Raw genomic sequence first — 22,695 nt, 5'->3', positions numbered from 1 at the left:
GAATACGAAACGATTACTCTGCGCATAATCAGAAAATTGGACCTTCCCAGAGATCGCGATTCGTGGTGCTGACCAAAAGAAGCACGGCCTCTGAGGACGAGAATGGTACGTGCATCCAAATAAATAGTGCCATGAGTAGTTATTTAATTACATCACGGGGTCCTCTTCATTGTCATGTTTGAATTTTTTCTTTTTCAGCTTGCTCGTTAATATTCTTACATATTTTTAAAGAGAAAGTGTTCTCTTCACCGTACCTTGCCTTATGTTTGTTTATTAATTAACTGATTTATATTTAAATAATTCATTATTTTTGATCATTCGAGGATTCCGGGTGTTCTGAGTAGTCGGGTTCCGTTTCCAAATTCCCTCATTCCTTATTTTCCAAACTACCTCTGACAAAAGGAGATCCGATGTATGTTTACGGTGTCCAGTTTCGTGACGTCACAATTTTCGATACCCACTTAGCTGAGTTATTCATTCATTCATTACTATTTAGTGAGTTTTGGATAACTTACATGTCTCAGCTTCGCGCGCACGCAACACTTGATTGTACGCAGCGTTTGGAAGTTTCTAGAAGCGATATTAGCAAACATGGCTCGTGCGTCGAAGATCTTGCTTCTCTTGGTTATTTCATTGGCTTGCATTTCCATTGTCCAAGGTAAGTTTGAGGGCGCTTTATTCCACAGGATGCCATCAGCGAAGATCGAAGTCAGATGTGTGTGCTCATTTGATATTTACTTCACTTCGCGCGGGGAGCTATCACTTTGAAGTTAAATCTACGGGTCACGAACTCCAGCGACAATGAAAGCTTTAGGGAGTTCTGAAATGAAGCAGAAAGAGGTTTAAATGCTGCGTCTGTTGAAACATACGCGAGGACGTGAGAATTTTATTCCCTTCACAATTTAATTGCAAGTACAGGCACCAGGAAAATATTTGGCAGCCGTCCTCGTTTGACCTTATCTAAACAATGAGGTGTTTATTGATAAGCACAAGCTCCATTCGAGCAAAGTAGCTCATAATTTTTCTTCAAACCAACACATACAAAATCCCAGATAGGTCTATATGGCTATAATACTGCCGTATTTCATGGTTTTCTAAGCGATGTGTATCAACCATCTAATGACATGGCAGGCGTGCGATGTGATAACCCAGGTTGATAAATACTCGTATTTCCTTGTTCATTGTGATTTCTCGGCAAAGTAATTTTCAGTTCTCTTATCGCTTAAATGACAGCCACGTCCAACCATCGAATGCTTTCCGATGCATGTGGCGTTTATGTTCTGTCCTCTCGCGGATGGGATGTATCTAACTTGAAATCAATTCTTCTGGAAAGAGTTCCTCCCGTAGTTTGCAATTTTGCAATGGAGAGAATTTTTTGAACGTTTTTATAACCTTCAAGATTTTTAACTGAAGAGTTTGAAATTCTTATCTGCGAGATTAGGATTATTTAGGTCTGAAGGGGGCAGCAAAATTTCCTTCAGGTTAAGTACGAAGATTCCAAACCCGACGACATACCCTGCGGGAGGAGGAGGGTAGGCAATTAAATTAATGCTTCTTGCTTTGAGCTGTTCCAGAGGTATGGTAAATGCTGGCTATTTTAATCAGAGATAATATCTCAGATTTTGCCTTCTAACGGTACTAGAAGAGAAAAGTAAAAAAGAAATAAATAAATAAATAAAAATAAATGAATAAATAAATTAACGAATTAACGAATTTGTTGAAACTGCAACGTGTTCGAATACGTATTGATCGATATGAAGCTGTCAAATAATGTTAAGAATTTAATATTCAGGCCTGCAATAGGGCGTAAAAAGCGCACAACCAGGGAAGTAATGCCTGCCTCCGTAGACATGGCGGCTTCTAATATCTGATATCTGTATTATGCTCTGTTCAAATCGTATTGTTGTTCGTATTCCATCTCTAAGGTCATGTTTCATTTGTAAGTATGTAAATGAAAGACGAGCATTTTGTTACAAGTGGGGCACTTCAGAGATAAACATCATCCTGTACAGATTTATTCGGGTTTCCAGTGGCGATACGGAAAACACGAGACATCGCACTGCTAGAGGATGTAACAAGATCTAAATAAATACAAAAACAAGTTTATTACCCAAGTTACAGTGACATAACTAATTCCATCGGCATTCTTATGAATATTGTGCAATGCCATAAGTAGTTCAGTGCGAAACTGAAAACGGCAAATTAGGAGTTTAAAAACCAATTTTAAAAACCCTGATTGCAAATGTGGATACTTTCTCTGGAATATCAAATTCTAAACGATTTCCCGTCAGACATGTTAATTAGAATTCCCTTCACATTTCCTCCCTTCCTTCCCGGCCCCGCCTTTGTTATTATTCCAGCAATGCAAGGCTCTGTGTGAGGTCAATTGGCGGGAATTTTTGATCCCCGTGCGGGTGTGAGACGGGGGACGCGGCAGGGAGAGCGCGTTTCCCCCTGCAACACTGTCTACCGCACGGGTAATTGAACAGTTTTGTTGGGTTTATTCAGATTTATTATTCACTCATTTTGGTCAGTTTTTTTTTTTTTTTTTTTTCGTTCTTTTGTTTGTTTCTCAAATGTTTTTCGGGGGTTCGAAATATCTGCAGACACACAGTAAAAAAACAGCTCCTCAGGGATTCGAAGAACAAAGTTACCTTTTTTCCTTCACTTAACGATAGTTTATGGGAATTACGACGTTTATTTACGGTAAACTTGGCGCTCGTTTTTCTGGCAGCCACTTACTTGAGCTGGGTAGTTCGATGCTGTTCCAAAGGTCGCCTAAAAGCCAAGAAGAGTGCTGATCCCACTTCGTGTAATTCAGATGATTTGTCTCGTCGAAGATTCCAAACCCCGCGTGATCGTCTTATCTGCCGACATGCTGAGAGAATTTGCTGCGTCAAAGAAATGCAGAAGTTGAGTTGTCAGAGTGGAAAATATGAGGCAACGTAAGTTATTATTACAATTTTCCATTGTAGTAATTTTTACATTTTTGGAGCAGTTCGGTCAGCTATATTTTATTTTTTTCAAGAGGCAATTCTCGCCGAAAATTTGGAAATTTTCATCTAAAATATTTCAGATACTTCACCAGCTTGCTTTTATTTTTCATATTCTTCAAATCATAGCCAGTATTAAAAAATATAGACTGCAAAACAGCCGTATTTTTTGCGAATGCGGGCGACGGTCAATATTCGAACGAAAGGTCTGAAGCGAATGTAAAAACGGCGAGAATGGGCGTGTGAGGCTCGCGCGCTTCACACGCGAGGATCGCGCTTACGGCGCTTCGCGCCCGTTCCGAAAACGTCCAAAAACGCTTGTTTTGCAGTCTATAAAAAAAAATTCATTAAAAGGCTACGTGATCCTCAGCTGCAGAGGGACTGTTCCGTGTAATTTTAGACATATTTTATCACAATATCTACAAACATTTCTTATTAGTGGTTAAATCGACAACAAACCTTCACAGGTGAATCATTTTTGAGGATAACTTTTTTCTGTTCTTTAGCCTTGGGCAGCCGTGCGATACATTCAGACCATTCGTTGGTGGAGATAATTTCCGCGAGTGTTGTGACTGCTGTTCCCTGGGAATCAAAGCCAAAGCGGATCCTTACGCTTCCTGTTCTACCGCCAAGTTCCCTGAACTCATGTCAAACAACTTTAGCTTTCCGTGCGTCCAGGCCTTCCGCGAATGCTGCAGTGGTGAGAAGAATGCTCATTTGTGGGCTTTGTTGTTGTTGACTTACTTAGCATTTCTATCAAGAAAATAACTTAAGCCGCAGCTGCTTGTACACGGTTTTATACACGCGATTGTCCAACAGAGATGTTGATATTTTCTTAACAGGCAAGGTAAAGATACCTACGGTTATTCCGACGATCAAGTCTCGGAAACCGCAATGTTCCGACAATTTCTGTGATCAAGAGTGTCAAGATTCACCGACTGAAGGCGCACAGTGCAGCTGTCGTGACGGTTACCGCCTACAACCTGACAGAGTGTCTTGTAAAGGTAGCCATACATTAGTCTCTTTTTCGCTGTTATTTTTATTTCGGGATGTTTTGGTTGGAACGTAAATGGAAAGACTGCTCCACGTGACCGGAAAATATTGGAATAACCAAAAAGTTTTGAAACGCATCTTAAAAATTACCAACGCAACTGAAGTTTGGTTCAATGAATTCCGACGAAATTAACTAACAGACAACCCCTGGTTAACTAGCCAAGGCAGTACAGAATCTCCATTGAAGGCAATTGTCGGATGGCAAAGGTTATTAGGGTGTCAAAACATACACCACTTTCCTGAAGGAAAGACTCCAATACAACATCTTCCTTTTGTTGCAGACATTGATGAGTGTCAGGCAGGAGGAAAAAATGTTTGCAGTCCTTTAGAACGGTGTATTAACACTGCTGGTAGTTACAAATGTGACAATCAAACTGCGGCAGCATGTAAACTGGGAGAACAAGAGCTGGGCGGCAGATGTATAGGTGGGTAGAATGTTTTAATAATATACATGATGAAGTCTTCTCCCGTTTCCAAACCTTCTAACACGAAAACTAAAACCAGGCACGTATTTTACTTCTGTTATGATGTGTTTTACACGAGACCTAATCCTATAATTTGCTAAATTGTGACGTTCTCACTTAGTAACCAATCATCGATCAATCTGAAACGTTACTTCTTTACCACAATTACATTATTTCCTTGTAAAACGTGGCATGACTCCAAAATCAATAGGTCGTATTCCATATTCGTATTTTCGGTATCGAACTGGACCTAACTTGAAGGTTACACTTTATATGGTTCTTTGATTAACAGATATCGATGAGTGCGCGCGTGGACAACACGGCTGTGGCAGTCAACAGACATGCGTGAATAATGATGGATCTTACAGCTGTGCCTGCAGGAGAGGCTACGAAGCTTCTGGGAGATCCTGTGTTGGTCAGTGTCTACAAATGAAGCTTGTTTAAAGACGATTCCAAAATTTGCAAATCCGTCTAGCTCTATGTTAAATGCGTATGTTATTCAAAGTGTTTCGATGGATGTTTCATACAAAAAGTCAAGATTGGAAAATTTATTTACCAGCCAAAATATATTCATAGTGCTGTAAATCATGTGTTTCCTTGCTGGCAACTTACACATTATTGCATGAGTGTTCTTTGATATCAACAGACAAAGACGAATGTGAAACAAAAGAGGCTAGCTGCCCTGCGAACTCAAGCTGCGTCAATACCGCCGGGTCTTATCGCTGTGAATGCGAAAGAGGACTACAACTACGGAATAACAAATGCGAGGGTAAGACTTACCTATTTTAAGGTGCACAGTAGGAATCGTTTTAATACAGGAAAGAGAAAACTGCCTTATCAGGATTATTTCAGCGTTTAAACCAAGCATGAAGGATGCCTGAATCAAACAAAATTGTCGTTTTTTCACTGTGAGTACAGTCCGCTCATTTTCCCATTCCGCCACGCACGCATGGGTCCCAAAGCGACCTTTCCGCCATCTAAACGCCCTGGAACGCCGCGGAGAGCCTGGAGATGAAGGCGGAAATAAACGGATTCCAGTCAATTGACTACACTGTTTTGAATGCTTAGATATCGACGAGTGCTCGACTGGACAACATTCCTGCCGTCGAGGGACACAGTGCGAGAACACGGTCGGTTATTACAAGTGTACCAGGATTACATGCCCCTCTGGACAAGAACTCGGTGCCGATGGGACCTGTAAACGTAAGTGGTATTCAAGGAAAAAAGAAGATTTGTAAAGCAAACAACTGGTTTGATGATTTGATAGGGTAGAGTGTGCGTGGAAATGTCCTGCATGCAAAGAAAAAATACGAACACGCCCTTCTTCCTAAAGAAAACTATAGACGAAGCCTTTGTTTAAACCGTAGTGAAAAGAGAAATCGAAACAACACAAAACGAAAATTCCCGTCAGATTACATTGCAACAGTGTAAAACCGAATCGCCATTTGTCAGCAAGCGGACTGTGGATGACTTGTTGTTTCTCATTGCTTTCGTGATAAACAAAATCAAATAAGTCTCAGGTGCGGTATACAACAGCTGCTGTAGCTGGAATTTGTGAGAGGGTAAGCTATTGCAGTTTTTAATTTCGAAACAAAGAGACGCTTATAGCTGAATTCTCTTTTGATCCCATCTTTTGGAGTCTTTTATATTCTACGATCGATATGGGAATTCTGCTAACCAATTGACGAATGTCTTCGCTTGCGTTACCAGTATACAAAGTTTGGTAATGTAGGGCAACTATAAACACCTCAATATTAAAACAAACAAGACGACAACAGAATAAAAAGGAAGAAATTTGAATCACAGAAATAAAAACTGATTGCAGGCAAATAATAATCTCTACCAAGATTATAGGCGAAGTTTCTTGAAAACCTATTCTGAATAGTCGCCTTCCTTGACGAGATGACTTCACTTTCGAAAACGAATGACAAGCATTTGTTTTCTAAAGAGAAATAGTTTGCTAAGAGCAGAGGCGACACTGATGAGTATTATTGATACTTTATTCACAATTAACGCGTCATTGTCATTCCACTAATAATAGCAATAATAGTAAGTACTAATTAAAATTTATATTGCTTCAATTAACATATGAATATGATCAAATAATCCGATAAATATCTACTAGGTAATTATACTCTTTTTGTTGTCTATTTACAACATTTTTTGACAACATTTTATTATATTCTCTCTCATTTTATTTCATTCGTGTTGTAGAAAAAATAAGGTTCTCTACAAATAATGTGACTCTTCATCACAATTAATATTTTGTTCTCAGCAATCAGCACAATATTCAGTGAGATATATTGCTTTATAACTGTGATATTTTGTCTGTACTGAGACAACATTTCAATCATTTAAATCGAGTTTCTTTCATTTATAATTGTTGTTTATTTGTTGTAAATCCACTTTGTCTAGTGTATTTTAGCGGATTCGATTCGAAACTATTTGTTTAAACAAATATGTTAATGAACAATCACACCTCTCACCGCATATATAACACTGTTGAAACGTTATTTTCTTGTCACTTGATAATGATGTCATGACGACATCGAAACGTTGTGTAAAATTTCTATCGCTCATTTTTATTTTGAAATGTTTATCAAAATTTAATCTGATTCATCCAGTGATTGTTTATATCGTCGAATTTTCGTTGGTTTTGTCTTCTTCCTTCTCGAGTCTGTAGTGATCCCAGCAAAGGACTTTATTGTTGTAAAAATGAAAGTTTTCTCCAACTCTAAACCTCTGTCTGCAGATCTGGCACGAAAAGCATTCGATATGGTAAGCGTTTTTCCCGGCCCTCATTACAAATTCAAACGCGGCTATTGACTTGTTGCACGCAGCGCAAACACCAGGGATCCCAAACAACCTGAAAAAAAGACAAAAAGACAAAAAGAATAAGAATGGTGTAATATACTAGTAGTAATCAAAGATTATGAGAGTGCGTTCGACTCGGACGCCTTGACTTTAATATATATACCTTAAATAAATGGTTTCACTAACTAACTTTCAACCTCTGTCTATTGCTAAAATCAACGTTTTTCATCGACAACCGAGGTTTTACAGACAGATATTATCATAGTCACGCAAAGTCCATGCCAGTTTAAGAGGTCCCTGTACTAACTATGATTTCTTGATTCGTTGCGTGACAGCGCCAGTTTCCGTATACTCAAATTTCGTGCTTCATATTCTCACATTAACTGGTAATGTTTAAGTGTAATAGTTAATTTGAAAAAGTATATTTTATATACATTATTCTAAGCTGGAAGCACAAATATAAGCAAACATTTGTAATCGTGTGCCCGCTTATCGTCAGCGTAAACAAACCCCGTGCGACTGATTCGAGTATTTCCCCTGATGAATAAAGTAAACAGTATTTACATAATTTGCCGTTCCTTGGCTCAGGCACACTCTCAAGGATCTTTCTCCGCCGATTCCAAACAGTATTTGACCGGATAAAGATTGAGCCACATGTATCTGTCGCGACCGGAACTAATCAACAAATGCAGTCAAAATATAGCTGGTTTCCCACCATTGACATTCCAAACATACAAAATAAACAAGGACAATACCCTCAGATTTCGATAAATGCTACCATCGAAGCGTTTATATTCACTAATATCCAACGCTGAGAGCACAAAATAGCGAAGCCCACGGCGCCTGAATGGAAAGAGTCAAAGAAAGCAGCGCAAAGTCGAGCTCGCATGGCCTGCTTACATGCTCACATGTTCGCCACATGTCTTATCACATGTCTCAGTATTAAACAGTACCAGTTTACTGACCGTGACATGCCCCTGCAAAAATCAAGCGGGGTGGCCATTTTGGTGTCCTTACAGGAATGTGGAGTTTTTCTGCATATAACCGTGCACAGGGAAACCAACTCTGGAAAGCCACAGGCCAAAATTAGGTTTGCGTTCTTCGAACGCAATCAGAAAAGAGTTCGAAAACTCTTTAAATTGGGAAGATCAAGTCGGGGAAATCACATGGCTCATTATTTTTAGCGCGAAAAATATATGTTTCCGTATGCTTCTACGCGGCTAGATTCGTGGATTTCGTTCAGATTGGTCCGGCATGCATCCATACTCCTGGATGGTGCGAGGTTGGTGTCAGAGTGTCTTGCTTGAGAAACACAACGAATTCAGCCAGGGCTTGAACTTGGAACCGTGTCCAGCACTAACCCGCTCCACGTTAGATAACGAAACAAGCTAACAGTGAAATCATCTGCCACTTGCTATACATTTCTTTTTGTTATCGTTGTCATAAATGACCTCTCTGCATGGAACGGTATGCGACCAGTTGTCTTTTACAGGGTTGAACGGAATACAAGGAGAAGAAGACGACAGTTTTATTGTGTGCTACAATTTTGATAGTTCCCGGTTAAACTTCAGACCACAAGGAACAGAGCATAACACATGCCAAGTGTAAAAGTTGTACTGGTTTAGATTTTCTTACTCAGGCTATTGCAGTCTATTCGTTGGTGACTGTTTAGTTTAGAGAATTACACACCACACCTCTTCGCTTAAGATGGTGGTGATATCCTGAGATACGAAGTTATGTTTTTCAGTAAAAAATAAAAACAACCACAATCAAGGGAGTTACTTATACCTGTATTTTCTCAGTGAACGGGTTCGCACCAAACCATGTAATAGAGGGGCGGTACCGTCTACTAGATGCCTGGCGGGTTCATCATGATCGGCGCTTTAGTAATAGGATGGGTTGCAAGCCTTAACTATGTAGAATTGTTTTCAGTTTGGAACTTGTTATTTGCTGGCTGATGGTATAGTAGAATCGATGTTCGATGTTTTGGTATTCAGTTAAATCGTTTCAAAATTGGAAGCAGAAGTGCAACCTAATCAATCGACAGGTTGATTTGCTTTTCAAGGCTCGCAGCGCTGTTTTGTTTCGTGCTCATTTTATAATCAGCTTTTCTAAGAGGATGTATTAGAATAAACTGGCTTTGAATTAGCTTGGTCGGTGTTGTGACATTTGAGTCAAAACAAAGTCGACGCTTTGGGTTCTAACAGTCTACGAATATTTCTACAAGCAATACTATAAACACTGACCTTAGGTAGTCTCTCTTGCACAGGATGAGGTTGGCTTTATTGTAGAGCGTTGAACCTATATCTCCGAGTTTACACTCGCAGCAATTGCATTTTAAACAGCCTTCATGCCAGTATAATCCCAAGGCTTCCAGTAAATAGCGATCATTTATCGGCATTTTGCATCCACTGCAAAGATGTCTCGTCTGGGATTGCTTTGTAAGCTCTACGTTTTCCGCGGCTAGAGAAATGAATAAAGATAGCAAAGTGATTAACGTGGATTACCGATAACCGGCTTAGATTTTTATTTTTTTTTTAAGTACAAGTAAAGGCGACGGCTCGTACTAAGGTTAGCCGATTTAAAGTGACATTTAATCAAATGGTTTGTGCTGATCTCAGACGGACTTTACCACTTATCAATATTGCTACAGTGCTTGATATTTCCTAGTTCAACGTTGTCTCGTGCTTTTAAGAATTAATTCCTTGTTACACGGGATATTCCACCACGTGAAAATGCCTACAGAGAAAGTAAACCAAATCTGCCTTGACGTTTGGCGAGCACATACATACCCATAACTGTCAGATAACCTCAAGGTTCGTCTTAAACTATTCTCGGTGAAAAATGTCCTCGAGCGAGCGTACAGTGTAAGTACTGACCACTCTCAACCTGCAATGATTTTGAAACTCATTGTCGCCTGGTATTCCATCCGCCGTGTTCAACGCTAATGATTTCTGGCGGCGAAATAACAAAAACACTGTTATTCGGCCAAGCAATTACCTCTAATGACATACCTCTTTCTATTGGCTGAAATGGGCCAAATAAAACAGGTATCCATGTGCAGGGAAAAGAAATCATCGTAATTATCAAATGCGATAAGCGACTTAGAAATAAAGGGGTTAACCAAGCTTGCATTTCTTTCATCTATATTGGCCCTCCTCTTCGATTTTAGAGGAGGATTAAAATGATGTAGATAGCAAGAAATCGAGATACACACATGGCAGCGCAAGACTTTTAAAAGACGATTTTTGTGTGGTTTTAAGAATAGAAAAATACGATAATTTTTAGATTAATCCCACAACATATGAGAATGGTCGCTAATTGGCCATCTGCTCGCAATTTGCATGCAAATTCTTTAAGGTAATTACTATCAAGTTTTGTTTTGTGTCACTAATGGCTTCCTTTTACATTTTACGTAAAACACTTTCAGTCGCAGAAAAAATCATAATTACCTTTCGCCCAGTCAAGATCCAAAATTAAAATCATTCTATCAATTTTGCGATTTTTTTAATTTTATTTTGTATGGTGCCTACTCTTGCACAGAGAGCATTTCAATCTTTCTTTGCAAAGCAATTTTGTTATCCGTAAGGTAGGATTAATATTTGAGAGCTTGGGGGCGGAGAACATTTCTAGCCTTTATTTGTATTTTCGATATGAGCGACATATTAAATGAGCCCATTATGAAGAGAATAATAAGCTTTTTAACGTGAGTGGGAACTGGAAAAATCTTTTTGCCACAAGTAAAGCTACACGGGTACCAAAATTAAAATCATAACTAAAACATCACTGGTAAACGCCAACAATAGTGTCTGCGTTTTCTGAGCAGAAGTTTCATTTTTTTCTGCCAAAGCTCTAACAGTAATCGTCCTTTGTGATTCGTCTTGTTTTTCAGAATTAAAAAAAAATTAGAATTCTCTAATCTTTACGTGAACGAAACGACCAATCAAAGTTAATTTCTTTTAAGCAGTTTCTTCTCAGTGATATCCAGGAAGACAAATAAAATCGTTTATTCATTGGTAGTTTCGATCCATTTTGCAGGTCTGGTGAATAGCGTCACATATCGTCGTTACTTTAAAGTTTGCTCTCTTGTTCTTCTTCGAGTCTTGATAGTTTATCTTTTTGAGATGACCAACACAGATTTCAAAATTTATTTTGAATTAATACGGTTTATATCTGTTAACCAGAATACGTTTTGCTCTAAAACGTTCAATGTTCTTTAATTATACATTGGTACAAGCTTCAAAATTTCAAGGCCACTTTAAAAGCGAATCTTCTCCGGAGTATTTCGGTCACAGTTACTCTTGATAGTATTCGGAAAAATATTGCCCAAAATAAAGATTTACTTACGTGTACCACAGTTTTCTTCTGCGCAGAAAGGAAATTCCTTTTGTATAGCCTCATGGAAAAGACAAAAGAGAACAACGCCTCTTTCTTGTCCACAGCGGGTTTGGACAAGCATGACAAGTTCGATATTTTGTCAGAACGTTCTTAGAAGCCGACAGGCACACGTCCTAAGGGTTTTCATTAAATACTGGAATGAAGGGAAAGTAATAAGTTATCTCCTCTGATATTTTCAAACAAGTTAATCCATAAATATCGTAACGTTAATAAACAGATCATGTGCAGGTTGCATTTTACGGAACGGCGTTTTGTTGAAATGGATCAAAGTTGTTATGTTATGAGCTGGTCAATTAGATGATGAGTTCTTGCACTGTCAGACAATGTTACTCTCCTCTGGGCATCCAAGTTCTAGTTAACGACGAGATGTTTTCCTCTTGTATTTAGAAGTTGCACCTAGCACGCAATTGACATTTTTTTTTCTTTTGTTACTTATGGTTGTTCTTTCAGCCAAGATTCAGAGCATTTGCGACAGAATCCAATGCGGGGATGGCTTTGTTTGCAATCGTAACAGCCCAGGACGTCCTTGTCAAGGTAGGTTTACACCAAATATTCCGATGTAAGTCTTATCAGTAACGACAAACCATTTTAGATGTTTTTCTTTTTTACTTCACATTGCACACACAATACTGTTTTCAGGAGCGAAAGAGAGGCATGTCCAGCGGTCATTTATTACTTTTGAAGTAGATTTATTTTAATGTATGTTTGTCTCTGGGGGGAGGTGCAGACTCCTACTCGAGCAGTACAAGTTCGAATATTTGGGGCAACCCGTGAGAATGCTACGGAGTAACCCGGCTGCGATGGACAAAGATCTCATCAAGGGCGGGGGGAGGGGGGAGCGTGTGTGTAGTTCAACGGTTATAAGCCAGTCGGGCTAAAGAGACTTTGGGCTTAGTTGGGCTAAAGAGACAAATGCTCAAATGTTGTTGTTTATAGTGGTCGACGCGCTTAGTTACACCTAGCTTTCCACTTTACTTTTTTGTGATTTTCATGGTTTAATGAGTGCGGGTGAAGTAAGGGATGAAGCTAATACAATAACAAATAAAATTAAATGCTCTGATTTGAAATCTAACCAAAGGTATTTACTAAATACCTTTGGTTAGATTTGAAACCAGATCAAGATTTGGACGCTGAAATCACACGGAGAAGTTTCAATTTAGTATAAGTTATCCACTGGTTTTATCGTCTCTTTGGTTTGCGTCTTATCTTACAAGCCTCTAGCACCTTCAGCTTCAAAGTCTTTCAAATTTAAGGCAATTGAAGCCGAAAGTAGCGTTGCGTTCTTGGGTCTGTTCTTTGTGTGTTGGTTAATACTTCTAATATATAGTTCAGTGAACATGTATAAGATACGATCCTATCTTGACAAAATCGTATTTTAGTTGATATTCGTGGAGAACTCGACGACGTTTTGATTCTAACTGTAAAACGCAAGATGTACTTTGAGACTAGTGACGCATGAAGCGTTTAACTGTCTAATTGATCACTGCGCTCAATACGATGACAAGTAATCTTTGTTGTTTTTTCTTTAGATATTAATGAGTGTTCACTGTCACCCCCAAAGTGCAAAGCAAACGAAGTGTGTTTCAACTTTATAGGGACATTCGAATGTCGAGGTACACATCATTTTTAAAACACTTAATCACTGGTCCCGAGGGGAACAGTGAATTTTGTTTCCCGAGAACCTCAATGTTTCCCGAGAAGAGGTCGAGGAAATCAAAATTCACTGTTCCCCAAGGGACCAGTCATTAAGTGATTTGTTGTATAGCAAAACAAATGGGTCAAACTGGTGGAAAACAAATAATCACTTTATTGACAAATGACGTGCAACAGCGGTCAACATTTCGCGGGTAACATTTAGCTGTTTCCCGTTTGACGTCATAGTTTTCGTAATGCTGCCCGCTTATGGCATTTGGTGGGAAACAGTTTCATTGGTAGATGTCATGTGACCATGAACTAGCCAATGAATGGGCGTGCTGTAGCGGGAAAAACGCCAGTTATATAACAATAAACATTTTACCACACATTCAGTCCCAGTCTCTCTCATTATATATCAGTTTCTGTTGATGCTACAACCAAAGGGAAAAGCATTAAACAGATCAAGCAGTTTTGATCTTCCTTCAAAGCAACCGCGCACACAGAGATTGCAAAGTGGAGGTCCTAAAATTGATAGTGAGTGCAAGCGCTCTCCTCAAACAGTTCAAGTATTGAGCTATTGAAATAGATTCAATTTCCATTGTAATTGGGGGTATTTTTACAACCTCAGGTCCTAGCTGCTCTAGTCGCTTCGTACTTCACAAACTGGAGCTAGTATTGAACCTTCATTACACTGCATTGAAGCACACAAAACTTAACCTTTAAATGTTAAATCAGTTCTCAAGTTATATAATATGTGGCTTCATTGCTGGGTTGGTATAGCATCGTGCCGGTTACGCGGCGGATACGGGTTTAAATCCCACTGGTGCTCTGAATGTTTTTCTTTTCAGACTTCTCTGCAACTGCTTCGATTTTAAACAGTATACAAGCACGATGGACATTGCTTCATTTCACGTTATTTTGTTATGTCTATATTTTAGACCCATGCAAAGACGTGGATTGTGGATCAGGGCTTAAGTGTGAGCCGGCAGAAAGATCCTACAGTTGTAAGGGTAAGGGCGAAGTTTGTTATCCAGTACAAAAGGGCATTTGACCAATTTGAAGACTACCCTTTTGCTTGAATTTCTTGACTGAACCCGTCTTGGTCGCCAGAAAAATGTTTCTTCAGAAGAGTCACTGCAAGACAAGCAAAAGTATCGGTTGCTAAGTACAAACCCAGGCCGCGTTTTACGTCATGTAAGTCACGCCATTGTCTTTGCTTTTCAGATATAGATGAGTGTAGAATTACGCCGAGGAAATGCACGGGCGATCACGAGATCTGTGTGAACAGTTATGGAAGCTACAGCTGCAGATGTCGCGCTCAGTTCCGGAGAAACAGGCAGACACAAAAATGCGAGCGTAAGTTTTTGACAAAGAACTTGCTAAAGGCTATTATAGACCATTTTTTCTCGTTGGCCGTCGAGATTTTTATGACCCAGTGCATATTTCTGTAATGTTATATAACTAACTGGAAGAATTTGGTTGTGGAAATATTTCCTTTCGGTAAGCGTTAGACGTGAAGCAGTGTTTACCATGCCCTTTGTTTTTCAGTAGTGAGTTAAGAAGAAGAACACTTTGCATGCTTATGGTACTCCTTGTTCTGTATTAGTATTTAATATGCTTATTTAACCTGTTTTCTCTCTTGTAGGTATCGACCCCTGCACATTTAAACCCTGCCCCGTTGGCTACAGATGTGAAGTTGTTGACCAGAAAAATGCTGACTGCAAAGGTTGGTGTTACAGTAAGATACCAAGGACAGCTAATCAGTCAGTCATTATAACCTTGGGAGCCAACCATTTATTCACCCAGTCAGTCATTCAGTCAGTTAGACAGTCATTCAGCCAGCCAGGCATCCAGGAAGCCAATCCGTCAGACAGTCAGGTAAGCAGACAGACAGACGGTCAGTTTGTCCGTCAGGCCATCAGTCAGCCAGGGAGTCAGTTAGACAGTCATTCAGCCAGGCGTACAACCAAGCAGCCAGTCAGTCAGATGGACAGGCAAGTAGACAGACAGACAGTCAGTTCGTCAGACCGCTAGTCAGCCAGACAGTCGGGCTGGCAGGTAGATAGCTTGTCAGTCAGTCAGTCAGTTAGGTAGCCAATACTTCGCGTCGGTCACTCAGAAATATTGGTGTCCGCAACTTCAAGACTTTCTTTTGAAGTATTTTCTCAGTTATTTGCTGTTGAATTCCCATTTTTACCAGAGATTAATGAATGTCTGGAGTCACCGCCCAGGTGTCGGGCAGATGAGAGCTGTCAAAACTATCCCGGTGGTTACTACTGCACATGTCAGGACGGATATCGACGGAGCATTATCACCAATAGGTGTGAAGGTGTGTGAGTGCCTGCTTTTAGGATAGGTCTTTATCTATATGTAATACTCCACACAAGATTACCATAAATCTACCAACGTTCTATCACGAATGCTGTTCAATCTCTGATTGTCTACAATACTCACTATCTATTCTGCTGTAGATAGTGAGTAGCCTAGCATTGTGCGCTAGTTAACATACTTGCGGCCACTCTTGCGTTTTCAAAGTGTCTGCGAAGAGGATTTAGATAAAGTTTTGAACGACCAGTAGATTTATACTAAAACAGTTAGATTATTCGCTCTCGATTTCTATGCGTGATAGTTGACTCGGGCTGCGCCCTCATCAACTATCACGCAATAGAAATCTCGAGCTCATAATCTAATTGTTGAATAGAAATCGGTGCCCATTACTGGACGTGATGCTAGGAGAGGAAGAGAGTGTTACCCGCTTTAAAAAAAACTTCCCATCCTGGACTAAGTCGCGGTATGGTATGGAAAAAAGGCATCATGTGACAACTAACAACACGCGGAAGAGATTATGAATTCTTGACATTTTGCCCTTTTCTTCAGAAATCGATGAATGTAATGAAAGAAGATCAGGCTGCAGCCAGATTTGTCAAAACACACCTGGTTCATTTGTCTGTCGTTGCAGGAAGGGTTTTGAGATGATGCCCAATAAACGAACATGCAGAGGTAAGACATCGCAGATAATGTTGAACGCCGCGACTATTTGTTACGGCAAATGACAGCAGAATGTAACAAATAACTGAACAAACGTGTCTGAACATTTTCAAAGTTTATTTTGGTGACAACACATCTCGCACTACCGTAGGCTCAGTATAGACAAACTTCCTACTAAGTCACCCCTCCGTTCACTGAATTTAATTGTCATCTCCTAGGTTCTGGGAGACACGTAACCAGACCCAACCAGAGTCTCTCCTCTCTCGCTCCAGGGGCCGGTAAGATGAAAGACCCTGGGAAAGAGGTTGAGAAATTACTTTTTTCTCAACTGATATAGCGGAGATCTGAGATCTGGAAAATTTACTGGTAGCTGTGAGATTGGTTAAAATTTGAACTGATAACTGAGGTTCCAGTACTCCCTGCAGACCCACGTGCCTGTTAATGTAATGATCTTCCTTTTTGATAACAGATATAGATGAGTGTACTAAAGGTATTTCTGGATGTTCCCAAGTCTGCGAAAATACCCTGGGGTCCTTTGTATGTCGGTGTAGACGGGGCTACGAGCTGAGTTCCGACGGACGAACTTGTAACGGTAAAAGTGATTCAAATTCTGCAAATATTTAAACTAAAGTTTATTACGTTAATAATAACATAATAAGAAGAATAGTTGTTATTTTATTGGCACGAGTGTTTTACTGGAAAATACGTCACTCCATAATCTCACTGATGAAGATATCGATGACGTCATTCCCGTTTTTTTTTTTTTTTTCATTTTCCCGTGTTTGGAACAAACGTTTACTTACACGCTGTGTTTGTTCGTAAAATATTATTTTTACCACTCTAAAATATAATTCATATCTTCGCGCCGCCGTTTAATAACCTCTATTTAAGCAACGTCGTGAAATATCCCGCCAGAGAGTTGATGTATCACTGTACACGCAAGTCTCAAGTCATTTAGCACAAGAAGGCATTGTATATCCCTTTAATCCATACTTAGATTGCTGTTTTGGTTTGGGTTTTGAGTTTGTGGGTTTTGTCGCGTCGAGTCGTGGCCGGAAAACGCAACCATGAATATAAACGGCTTTCAACATTTTCATTGGCCGTTGGAATAAAATGTGAAATTTCCCCTCCAGAATACAGAACTTACAAAACAAGCACATCATTGCTGAGTCGGCAATACCCAAACAACAACATTCACTGGGTTCATTCTCATTGTAGACTCAGCCTACTGACACTAAATTGTTATTGTCATGTTGTGCTTTTCCTGCAGATAGGAACGAATGTGACTCAGTTAAATGTGCTTACCGTTGTTTAAACACTGGTGGAAGCTTTCGTTGCATTTGTCCGAGCGGTTACAACTCTTCCGGCTACTATTGCTCAGGTAAGAGCACCAGACCAAATCGCTGGACTTCTGGCGAGAAATCTAGAAAATGAGGACTGTAAATGTGGGGGTATTCTTTCAATCTATCAATTATCTATCTATCTAATTTTAAATCTCTACTTTTTTAAAAGTCCTTTATCCTCCGATCCATTTTCTCCGTATTCGTAAACGTCTTAAGAATCATTCAGGGAAATATTCCTTCAAATCTCATGAGACCAGACTGCAAAGCTATGACTATTCGTTATGTTGTTGTGTTTTATAGTGTGTGTAATTATCTACTCAAGTATTGTAAGTAGCCTTTTGTTTGTAATAATCTTGTACTGAGATAATTGTAACGTTTTAATTTTTAAAAATAAAAAAAACGTGGTAACGCTTTAAAAATAAAGAACGAAAGACGTCTGAAACCATGGCAGTCACTATTCGAGTTACCGAGAGCCGTTATATAGGGGCACCGCAGATTTTCAGATTCACATTGCCCGTTTAACAACGACATAACAACTCCAATACTCTAACGAAAACAGCGAGTTCTCAGAAGCAGAGCCAGTTCTCAAAAATAGAGTTGAGAAAACACAGAATAACGCACTCGTTTTCTCCCATGCTTCAGATTTTGATGAGTGCAAAGCTGGGGCTCAGTGCAAAGACAATGAATTCTGCTTCAATACATACGGTTCTTACAGGTGCATTGCTAAAATGACGTGTCCTTCAGACTACGAACAAGTCTCTGATACGTAAGTAATAAAATAATTACCTTATTCTTGCTTGCCGTACCATTCCTCTACAGAGTTTTCGTTTATACGTTTTAACTTCAACGGACATTGTAATAGACAAAACAGGAATGCCCCGAGTCAAGACTGTCATGATATCTAGTCAAGACATCGTCCCTTCGTATTACCGAGGGGTGGGAGGAGGGGGATGTTTTCAAGTTATAAGGCAAAAGAGACGTACCAATGAAGCAATTATTGAGTACCCCTAGAAAGAGATCCAGCAACAACGTAAATTTGTTTTTTGTCGTGAAATTCATATAAACAGGCGACCAGCTTCTCCGATCCCTCAAAGATCGAAGCAGACCTAACCCTTGGCCTTATCTATTATTATCTTTGATTAGGAGATGCGACCGAAGTTGCAAAGATGGAGACCTGGCCTGCTTTAGTAGGAAGGTGCGGAGGTATAGTTTGTGGACGTTCAAGCTACGCAGCAACGATCCACCGTCGACAATTTTTAGCTACCGTATTGTCACTTATGGTAAGAGCTAGATTTGAGGGGTTTGGAGAGTCATGTAATCTTACTATCGAAAACTTAAATTATTGTCAGAGATTTAAGTAGTTCTCTGATTAGTTATAGCTCAAGTTTGGATTTTTGCGCGCAATAGACAATCAATTAATTAATCAATCAATCAATCAATCAGAAAGCACTACAGTGTAGACGAAGAGATGCTTGTAACTTTGGACGCTTTCAAGTAATATATCAAACACGAGAGACAGTGTTTCATCGGGATATCCAAACACCGAGAAGAGAGTTGAAAACACAACGCGCACCGGAGTATGTTTGACGAAATTCGAGGTCCTTGGATAGCCGATGAAACACTGTCTCGAGTGTTTGATATATTTTCTCAATCGAAACAAAAACTAAGGAGTAAACGGAGAAGTAAAATCTCTGCTAATTAAGACCGGGTATCCAACCTCGTTCACGCTTGTGATTTTCTTTGTTTTAGCTTGATGAATTATTAATGAGTTTGACAACAAACAACTCTAGCGAGTGCAGAGTTAAGTGTGCGGAGACGCAAGTCTGTTTACTTGTGTTCCTCACGACTCTATCAGCGGGTTTCTGAAATCCGATCAGCTCGTAGTCCTCTCCGGTTTCCTAAAATTCATTGTTATTATTTCGTCCGTAGCTGAAAGCTCGACTTTTTGTTTACTTGTCTGTTTTGGGGTTTTTTTTCACATCGATATTGTTTATACGTGTTATCCGCTTGAGCCGAAAATAACGTCACTCTTCATTCTGTTTTGTCGCTACAGGCTACAGGACTACCCCGAATATAACATTTTACTTTCATCGTGGAAACGAAGAGGGTTACTTTGAAATAGACACGAAAGGTGAGAGTAACGGGGTGATTGCATACATCAAAAGCAAGAAACGAATCGAAGGCCCCAAGATTTTCTTGCTGGAATTCCGCGGAGATGTCACTGATTTCGAGACTGGCGATTTGGCGTCACGCTTCGTGCACAGGATGTTTGTGTTCGTATCGCGTTACGACTTTTAGCTGGCCTCTGCGTGAAACACAGGTGTGAAGGTTCGTGATCACGTTTGCAGTAGGTCTTTCTAAACGTTACTAGAGAAGCGTGCCCGAGATTGTAAATTCAACCTCAAGTACAAAGGAGCTAAAGGACATGACTAACGTAATAGAATTAGTAAGCATAAATACTAAAAACGGGTTAATATTACTGTTGCATAACTTAGTGATATTTTTTAATGATTTTTTTTTTTAATACTTTACTAATAATTTTCACACTGGAAAAAATAAATTTTCTGAAATGAAAATTTCCTACTTGGGCGCAGTTCTTTTTTAAACCTCGTAAAGGCTGGTTTTTACCAGTAACATAACCATACCAAAACGAATGCAATCCTTTTTTTTTCACTTGGCATCATAATTTTGACAACACAATTAGAGACACAAGGAAACACAAATTTCCATATTCACTGCACTTACACTCATGAATGAGTTTACGTGGCAGTAATTCCTAGCGAGGTGAATAAAAGATTGTCAAGCTTTGCTTACGCTGCTAATGGAAACAAGCTTTTAAATATTTGGCATTCATGTGGTATTCGCTACACAGAGGTAGACTTGAAGTACAAAAACCTGAATATTGCGTTCCATCTGATATTAGTTACAGTTTTGGCGCAGTGTGTCTCGTAAGGTAACCCTACTTAAGGCATTAGTACAGTAGTCCTGAGGGCCCTGGTGTTGTTTGAAGTCCCTTAACTCGAATAAAAAGAGACAACGGGAAACCATTCGAAATTCACATCATAAAGTCGAGCACAAAGCGTGACAATAATACGATATCATAAAATAACTCTTCACAAGAGACCAAAGAAGCTGTATTTTAAGAAGCTTTAATTTTGTCTATCGACAGAATTCTATAACCATTTATGTTCTTGGATTTGTAGACCTTCGCTCAGAGCAAAAGAAGTTCTACCTTGATCTTCTCTTGGCTTAGAGACATCTGAGCATGTATGTAAGATTAATTTACATGAGGACTTCTTATGTATCCCGTCTTATGTATGGCGTCAGTATTGAAACATATTTTGCAGTCGTGCCTTTAAAGTTACCGAGAGAAATAAAACTATTATTTTAAATATATCAAATGCTTGTTTTTACTTTATTAATCACCTTTTTGTTGGAAAAGAGGAAGTCATGTTATTCCGATGAAGCGAGGACTCGTCATCTTGTGAGAGAGGACAAGGAAGTCCTCTTGTAACAACCTATTTTCAATTAACATCTGTGCTTTGTTACATTAATTTTGCTGATTAATTTACAGTAAAAAGACGCGAGTAAGAACCGAGATTTTAAGAACCTGCCAGGCTAAAATGTGCCAGTAAGACCCCCTCTGTGCAAGAATCTGTTTAGCCTAAAATTTCAAACAGGTTCTGTTTTTCTGAATCATAGGTAAATATTCACTAAATTGAACAAATAGCGTTTTGCCATCCTTTTATGGAAACACAGGTACCTTCATATATTCATTGAAATTTTTAATTTAATGCCGATGCTCTGTACTTAAATAGAATCACAATACAGTGTTGCCAAAATCACATAATAATAATAATAAAAATAAGATATGACAAAGTGGACAGCTGCAGCATGGCAGAAACTAAAAAAAGATAATACATTTTTTTTGAGACTCTTCCAGAAAACTGGATGGGCTCATTACTGTTGATGGATCTGAGGATGACCTGGTCAGACCCCAAGGACTTGAAGACTATAAGTTTTAAGTTAAAGATTCCCTATTTTTCTCTATTTCAAATTATCTTTAACAATGGATCAGTTTGTGAACTGTAATTACAATGTAGCAGGGTCCACAGAAGGGTGTGGTTGGTGACATGAGACTTTTTACTTTGTGTTCACAGTGAATTATCACTATTATTAATCAGTGTGGAAATGATAGTGCATGTTGCATGCAAAAAAAAATCATAAGTTGTGTTAGAAACGTTTGGGATCTTGCACCGTTGACGGTCAGGAAGCATGTAATGTTATGCACAAAGGTAAGACTTCAACATGACCCTTTACGTGGACATGTCAGTCAGTATATACTACACAAGTGAATAGTGCTTTTCGCGCGCTCTGATTGGTTAACTCGGAGGTGACTAGCAAGTACCATTCACCTCCGAGCACCCGGCGCGAGAGATTTTAAAATTTCCGACCGCTTGTCCCACAAAATAACGTTTTGGTCCGCTAATTATTCAGCTTGTGTGGTATATACTAAAACAATTATTCACCTCAGTGTCGGTGAAAGTGATGGATATTTACCTCCACTTCGGTGAACAATTGTTAATTATTGCATAAACAAATACTTTTTATGCTAATTTTATGTAAGGAATAGGCTGAAAACCACTAGATTTGAAAACTTCTCTGAAATTATTTTCTTAAGAAAATAAGAACCCTTTAAAGAACCTTAGTAGCCGAAATGTTTGCTAGATACCCTCTATGTGAGAACCTGTTTAGCCTAACTTGGCAAAATGCAGGTTCTTACTCGCAGGCTTTTACTGTATGTCTTAAGTCTAACTGACTGGCCTTCGTTTTGGCATTCATTTAGCTGGGTTGGCCTTTCTGATTGTCGCGCAGTTTTAAGTTGGTTACCCAGCTGATTTGCGTGTGTTTTGTTAGGCTTTGTGGAAGGCGCGGTGGCCTAATGGTTAGTGCGCTCGTCTCCAGATCGAGCGGTCCGGGTTCCAGCCCTGGCCGGGGACATTGTGT

At 39.4% G+C, this 22,695-nt stretch overlaps 2 protein-coding genes across 3 annotated transcripts; one reads left to right on the top strand and one right to left on the bottom strand.

Annotated features, from left to right (window-relative positions):
• Nucleotides 1-484: 484 nt before the first annotated feature.
• On the top strand, nt 485-21,089 carry LOC110056703 (uncharacterized). Its single transcript, XM_020763216.2, has 20 exons — nt 485-658; nt 2,735-2,945; nt 3,500-3,693; nt 3,836-3,997; nt 4,328-4,471; nt 4,803-4,925; nt 5,157-5,279; nt 5,579-5,713; nt 12,173-12,256; nt 13,252-13,335; nt 14,296-14,367; nt 14,582-14,713; nt 15,003-15,083; nt 15,558-15,686; nt 16,235-16,357; nt 16,815-16,937; nt 17,616-17,726; nt 18,331-18,454; nt 18,832-18,968; nt 19,742-21,089. Exons 1-20 carry the CDS (start codon nt 592-594, stop codon nt 19,984-19,986), a joined length of 2,604 nt encoding a protein of 867 aa, XP_020618875.1. The 5' UTR covers nt 485-591; the 3' UTR covers nt 19,987-21,089.
• Nucleotides 6,490-10,375, bottom strand: LOC110056705 (LIM domain only protein 3-like). 2 transcript variants are annotated; one of them, XM_020763218.2, is made up of 3 exons: nt 10,117-10,375; nt 9,571-9,787; nt 6,490-7,376 (listed from the first exon to the last, which is right to left on the bottom strand). In XM_020763218.2, exons 1-3 carry the CDS (start codon nt 10,118-10,120, stop codon nt 7,142-7,144), a joined length of 456 nt encoding a protein of 151 aa, XP_020618877.1. In that variant the 5' UTR covers nt 10,121-10,375; the 3' UTR covers nt 6,490-7,141. The 2 variants fall into 2 exon arrangements, 1 of the variants encoding a protein (XP_020618877.1); XR_016202205.1 differs by lacking the exons at nt 9,571-9,787; nt 10,117-10,375 and adding an exon at nt 7,889-8,462 and having other exon boundaries at nt 7,239-7,376.
• Nucleotides 21,090-22,695: the final 1,606 nt, after the last annotated feature.

The sequence above is a fragment of the Orbicella faveolata genome, unplaced genomic scaffold (assembly GCF_042242905.1).
Source record: "Orbicella faveolata isolate gen_17 unplaced genomic scaffold, um_ofav_v1 contig_35, whole genome shotgun sequence".
Taxonomy (NCBI): Eukaryota; Metazoa; Cnidaria; class Anthozoa; order Scleractinia; family Merulinidae; genus Orbicella; species Orbicella faveolata.
Note: the sequence above shows the minus strand (reverse complement) of the source record. Positions and strands in the feature narration are given on the sequence as shown.

What these genes read in the sequence shown, in the direction of transcription:
- LOC110056703 (XM_020763216.2), top strand. Translation starts at nt 592, where the DNA reads ATGGCTCGTGCGTCGAAGATCTTGCTTCTCTTGGTTATTTCATTGGCT. An exon ending in GCTGGGCGGCAGATGTATAG is followed by an intron (nt 4,472 to 4,802) that starts GTGGGTAGAATG and finishes TTTGATTAACAG; the next exon opens with ATATCGATGAGTGCGCGCGT. An exon ending in CTACCGTATTGTCACTTATG is followed by an intron (nt 18,969 to 19,741) that starts GTAAGAGCTAGA and finishes TTGTCGCTACAG; the next exon opens with GCTACAGGACTACCCCGAAT.
- LOC110056705 (XM_020763218.2), bottom strand. An exon ending in TGCAAGAGAGACTACCTAAG is followed by an intron (nt 7,377 to 9,570) that starts GTCAGTGTTTAT and finishes TCTTTTTTTCAG; the next exon opens with GTTGTTTGGGATCCCTGGTG.